Raw genomic sequence first — 5,498 nt, forward strand, 5'->3', positions numbered from 1 at the left:
CTGCTGCTGCTGCTGCTGCTGCTGCTGCTGCTGCTGCTGCTGCTGCTGCTGCTGCTGCTGCTGCTGCTGCTGCTGCTGCTGTTGCTGTTGCTGTTGCTGTTGCTGTTGCTGTTGCTGCTGTTGCTGCTGCTGCTGCTGCTGCTGCTGCTGCTGCTGCTGGTTGTGGTGCCGCTGCTGAGGTGCCTGTGGTTCTGCTTCTGGGGGCTTTGCTGCTGCCGGTGCTGCCGCTGCAAATATGGGCCTCTCTGCCGCTGCTCCTGCTGCTCCTCTTGCTGAGGGCCCTACTCACGCATGCTGTTTTCTGCTGCTGTGCTGTTGCTGCTGCTGCTGCTGCTGCTGCTGCAGATGTCCCCTGGTCTGGGTGAGGAAGCTGTTCAAGGCCGGGTTTTGCCGCTGCTGCTGCGGGCTCAATCTGCTGCTTCTGAGCTCGGCAAAGAGGAGCGAACTGCTGCTACTGCTTCCATGTTTGACCTTGCAAAGGTGCTGCTCGTGCTGCTGTTTCTTTTCTTGCTGCTGATGCATTTGCTGCTGCTTCTGGCCGTGACCCTGGGCCTTCTGCACCTGGGATTGCTGCGGTGTTGCGCTCTTCACTGTAAACAAGACCTTTGCTGCTGCTGCTGCTGCTGCTGCTGCTGCTGCTGCTGCTGCTGCTGCCCGTCTAAGACAATGTTGCAGCTGCTGCTGCTTGAGGGTTTATTTGCAGTCTGTTTCTCCTGGAACGCGTCTGACGGCTTTGTTGCCTGCGCTTCTTCAATTGCTGAAAGACCCAGAGCCGTAAGAGCAGCAGATCTTTGCTGCAGCAGCAGCAGCAGCTGCTGCTGCTGCTGCTTTTCCTGCGTGATCCTGTTCTGGTTTTTAAGATGATGCCACTGCCTGCGGAACACCATGTGCAATTGCTGTTTGCGCTGCTGGAGGTGCAGCGGCATTGCTGCTGCTGCTGCTGCTGCTGCTGCACAGTAGATATGTTCCAAAGAGCAACGGTGACACTGACACTGCAGCAGCAGCAGCAGCAGCAGCAGCATCAAGACACATTAGCTGTAGGATGTTCTGCTTTTCTTCTTCATTTCAACTACAGGATTTATGAAGTTCTTAGCTGCAATGCTGTGCTGCTTGCAGCTGCGTGCGCTTGGCAGCAAAACAGCAGATCTGCTTCTTTTTAACTTCCGTTGCACAGTTCTTGGATCCGGCTGCTGCTGCTGCTGCTATTCAGCAGCAGCAGCAGCAGCACGGCGAACTGTACATGGATAGTCGGAAAGACAAGCAACAGAAGGTCCAATACTCGCAGCAGCAACAGCAGCAGCAACAACTGCAGCAGCACAAGCAGCAGCAAGAGCGACGAGTGCAAAAAAACCAAAATGATGATGACAGACCCAAACGAGAGGATGAGCAGCTTCGGGAACAAGGCCAGCAGCAGCAGCAGCAGCAGCAGCAGCAGCAGCAGCAAGACGCAGCAGGACCGGAGGAACCCGCTAATTCTGAAGGCAGCTGCAGCAACAGCAGCAGCAGCCTCACGCCCCCTCACAGAGATGCAGCTCACGAGGTGCGTGGCGCAGCAGCAGAAGCAGCGGCAACAGGCACAACGCCCTCAGAAGCAGCAGCAGCAGCAGCAGCAGCAGCAGCAGGCTCCCAGCCACCCGCAGGGGCTGCGGACGAGAGCCCAGAAGCAGCAGCAGCAGCAGCGCAGCAAGCAGCACCTGAACTGGCACAACCCGCAAGAGAGTCTGCAGCAGCGCCAGCAGAGGCAGCGGCAGCAGCGGTGGAGTCCGCAGCAGCAACACCAGCAGCAGCAGCAGCAGCAGCAGCAGCAGCAGCTACAGCAGATTTGCATGCGCTTCTAAGGGAGTACAGAGCCCTGACAGAATTTGGACCAACTGTAGAAGAGCTGGATGGCCAAGCTTTATTTCCTTTTGGAGATGCTGCGCATATCATCTCAGGTGTGCAGATACTGCAGCAGCAGGCAGCAAATTCTGCTGCTGCTGCTGCTGCTGCTGCTGCTTCTGCTGCTCCCGCTGGCTCGAGGCGGCATTTGTGGCTGCAGCTGCAGCTCGCTGGGCAATCTGCTGCTGCTGTAGCATCTTGCAAGCGATTGCTGCAGCTGCTTCTCGCTGCGGCTCCGGCACGCCTGTCTGAATTGCTCCAGTTGCTTCATTTGCTGCTGCTGCTGCTGCTGCTGCTGCTGCAGACGAGGCCTTTTCTGTTGCTGCTGAAGTTGAACCCCCCGTTGGCTGCCACTGCACAGTCTGCCAAGTTGTGAAGAGACGGGGGGTTGTAATGGCTGGGGAGGGGGCCCTCATGGGGGGCCCCTTTACAGATAGTGCAGCAGCAGCAGCAGCAGCAGAAATGGGGGCAGGCATGCTGCTGCCAATGTCTGCTGCTGCTTGCTCTAGCTTTACTTTTGCAGCTGTTGCTGCTGCAGCTCAAGCTTCCGGATGGCCGCTGCTGCGTCGCTGCTTCCACAACCTCCTGACCCACAGCTGCTTGGTGGTGAGACAGGTTTATTCAGCAGCAGCAGCAGCAGCAGCAGCAGCAGCAGCAGCCGAACAGCAGAAGCAGCAAGAGGCAGCAGGAGCAGCAGCAAAAACTGCCTGGCGTTGTGAATTTGTTGCTGCTGCAGGTGCGCAAGTCGCTAGCGGCATCGCTCTTTGCTGCTGCGGCTGCAGCACTCCCTCCCAACAGCCGCTGCCTCTGCTGCAGCGCGCAGCCGCAGCAGCAAGAGAAGCAGCAGCAGCAGCAGCAGCAGCAGCAGCAAGGAGGCAACGCGCACTGCAGCAACTGCGCTGAGGAGCGGCGCCTGCGCGAAGCTGAATTCTCAGACGCAGCGCGGCGGCTCCTGCACGACAGCAGCGCCATCAGGGTCAGTTTGCATGCAATTTGCATGCAGCTTGCATGCAGTCTGCATGCAGCTTGCATGCAATTTGCATGCAGATTGCATGCAATTTGCATGCAGATTGCATGCAATTTGCATGCAGATTGCATGCAAGCTGCTTGGGACTGGGGCTTTTTAGACTTGGGCTGGGGACGCAGGCAGTGGGACCCAAGGGCTGTATTCAGCCGTAGCAGCAAAGCCCCAAACAGGCAGCGGCTGCGCCCCAAGTTGCATGCAACCTGCATGCAAACTGCATGCAGCCTGCATGCAAACTGCATGCAACCTGCATGCAAACTGCATGCAACCTGCATGCAAACTGCATGCAACCTGCATGCACGCTGTTTGCAATCCGCACACAAGCTGCATGCAGACTTCATACACAATCTGCATGCAAGCTGCATGTTGGCTGGGTGAAAGTTTCATGGGAGCTGCATGCAAACTGCATTCAGCTTGCATGCAAGCTGCATGCAAACTGCATGCAAACTGCATGCAAGTTGCATGCAAACTGCATGCAAACTGCATGCAAACTGCATGCAAGCTGCATGCAGACGTGGGTGGCTTTGCAGCTTGCGGCGATAAAGACGGCGGGGCTGTTGGCGCGGCCTCTTCCGACTTCTTCTCGGCGAGAGATAGTCGGGGTGAGAAAAGTTGAATTTTAAAATTAATTATTTAATTGAGCAATTCTTGTGGAGGAAGCAGCCACGAGCTGCTGCTGCTGCTGCTGCTGCTGCAGCAGCTGCTGCTGCAGCAAAGCAGCAGATCCGAAATTCTCGTTTCACCACTTTTTGCGGCTTCGCAATTTGCATTCTTTCCCCCCCCTGCGCAGCGGGGCAGCAAAGCTGCTACAGCTGCTGCAGCTGCTGCAGCTGCTGCAGCTGCTGCAGCTGCTGCAGCTGCTGCAGCAGCTTGCTGCTTCGTGCATGCGCCGTTTGTGGGGCTTGCTGCTGCTGCTGCTGGGGTTTGTGTTTCAGTGTTTATTATCTGCATGCGAATCTTCGGGCCACCAGTTTTCCATTCGACTTATTGCTGCTCAGCAGCTGCCTCCTTTATTCGATTTGAAAGACCGCCAACTGCGCGAGCTTCTCCTTGCCCTTGCCTTCTCGTTAGCTGCGCGCACCCTGCTGCTGCTGCTGCTGCTGCTGCTGCTGCCGCTTGCTGCTGCTGCTGCTGCAACTGCTGCAGCTGTCAAGGGCAGCACAGGCAGGCTTCTGCGGCGGCAGCGCCGCTGCTGGTGTTGCTGCTTGCTCTGGCCTGCGTGCAGCAGCTTCTCTTTGAACCTGTGCTGCGAGAGCCAGTTCAGCTCTTGCTGCTGCTGCTGCTGCTGCTGCTGCTGCTGCTGCAGGCTGCTGGAAGACCCTGTGGCTTTGGTGCGGCGGACTGCTTGCCGCTGCATCCCTTCGCTGATAAAGTGCTGCTGCCCTTCTTTGCTGAACCTTCCGGAGCCGCTGCCGCCTGTTGAAGTCTTGATGCAGCAGTACGCAGCAAGCAAGAGCAGCAACAATGCCAGCAGCAGCAGCAGCAGCAGCAGCAGCAGCAGCAGCGGCAGCAATGGCACCAGCGGGGGAGCATCTTCTTCACAGGGAACTCCAAGTCTCACGTCGGGCGAAGAAGTTCGCGTCGTGCAGATGTTTCTCGAGAAGTTCGCCAGGTGCTGCTGCTGCTGCTGCTGCTGCTGCTGCTGCTGCGAACTGGAGCTGCGAGTTTCTTTGCTGCTGCTGCTGCTGTTGCAGCTGTTGCTGAGGCTGGCTTCGGCAGGATCGCTGGCTCTGCCGTTGCTGCCGTAGCTGCCGCTGGCTGAGTTTTCGCTGCTGCTGCTCTAGCTGCTGCTGCTACTCTAGCTGCTCATGCTCTAGCTGCTGCTGCTGCTCCAGCTGCTGCTCTAGCTGCTGCTGCTGCTGCTGCTCTAGCTGCTGCTGCTGCTGCTGCTCTAGCTGCTGCTGTTGCTGCTGGCGTCGCTGCAGCGCACGGGGGGATCAGCAAAGTGGCTCGCTGCGAGTGTGTTCGCTCAGGGCCCCCCGCTATTACTTGCGGCAGCTGTTTATTTACGTTTGTGACTCCATAATAAGGTCAGTTTCAACATTTCAGCTCTTCAATAAAATACTTCATTGAGGCTTTGTCTATTGTTTGTTCGTTTGCTTTCATTTGAGCTCGTTTTGCCCTTTTCCGCCTCGCCACTGCTGCTGCTGCTGCTGCTGCTGCTGCTGCCGCTGCTGCTGCTGCTGCTGCTACTTGCTGCTGCTGCTGCCGCTGCTGCTGCTGTGAAGGTGTCGCGAGTGCTGCGGTTTGTGAGGGACTCAGGAGTTTGTCTTTGTCTTTTTTTCGTTTATATTTTCTTCGAGCTGCTGCGCGGCTTTCTGCCGATCCAGTTTCTTCCGTGCGGCTCATTTGGGCGTCCGCGCTTTCGCCGCACCTCAGTGCAAATTCCGGAGTTCTTTCTCGAGAAGCATTGGTGAATTTTCCTCTTTTTCGCTTTATTTCCTTTTATTTTTGATTTAATTTCCTCTTTTTATCTTCTATTTTGTTCATTTTATTTAATTCCCCCCTTTTCTGTGTTCTATTTGGTTCCATTTTCTCTTTAATGTGCTCTCGCCGCACCTCAGTGCAAATTCCGGAGTTCTTTCTCGAGAAGCAT

The 5,498-nt window shown here is 56.5% G+C and overlaps 1 protein-coding gene across 1 annotated transcript; it reads left to right on the top strand.

The window, feature by feature from the left end:
- Positions 1-345: 345 nt before the first annotated feature.
- Positions 346-4,650, top strand: ENH_00086300 (hypothetical protein, conserved; the record flags this gene model as incomplete). The annotated part of the gene is made up of 8 exons (XM_013579470.1): positions 346-480; positions 704-774; positions 1,117-1,934; positions 2,183-2,366; positions 2,494-2,614; positions 3,433-3,504; positions 3,838-3,968; positions 4,209-4,650. 8 exons carry the CDS (start codon positions 346-348, stop codon positions 4,648-4,650), a joined length of 1,974 nt encoding a protein of 657 aa, XP_013434924.1.
- Positions 4,651-5,498: the final 848 nt, after the last annotated feature.

The sequence above is a fragment of the Eimeria necatrix genome, genomic scaffold (genome assembly GCF_000499385.1).
Source record: "Eimeria necatrix Houghton genomic scaffold, Enh_scaff1713, whole genome shotgun sequence".
Classification (NCBI taxonomy): Eukaryota; Apicomplexa; class Conoidasida; order Eucoccidiorida; family Eimeriidae; genus Eimeria; species Eimeria necatrix.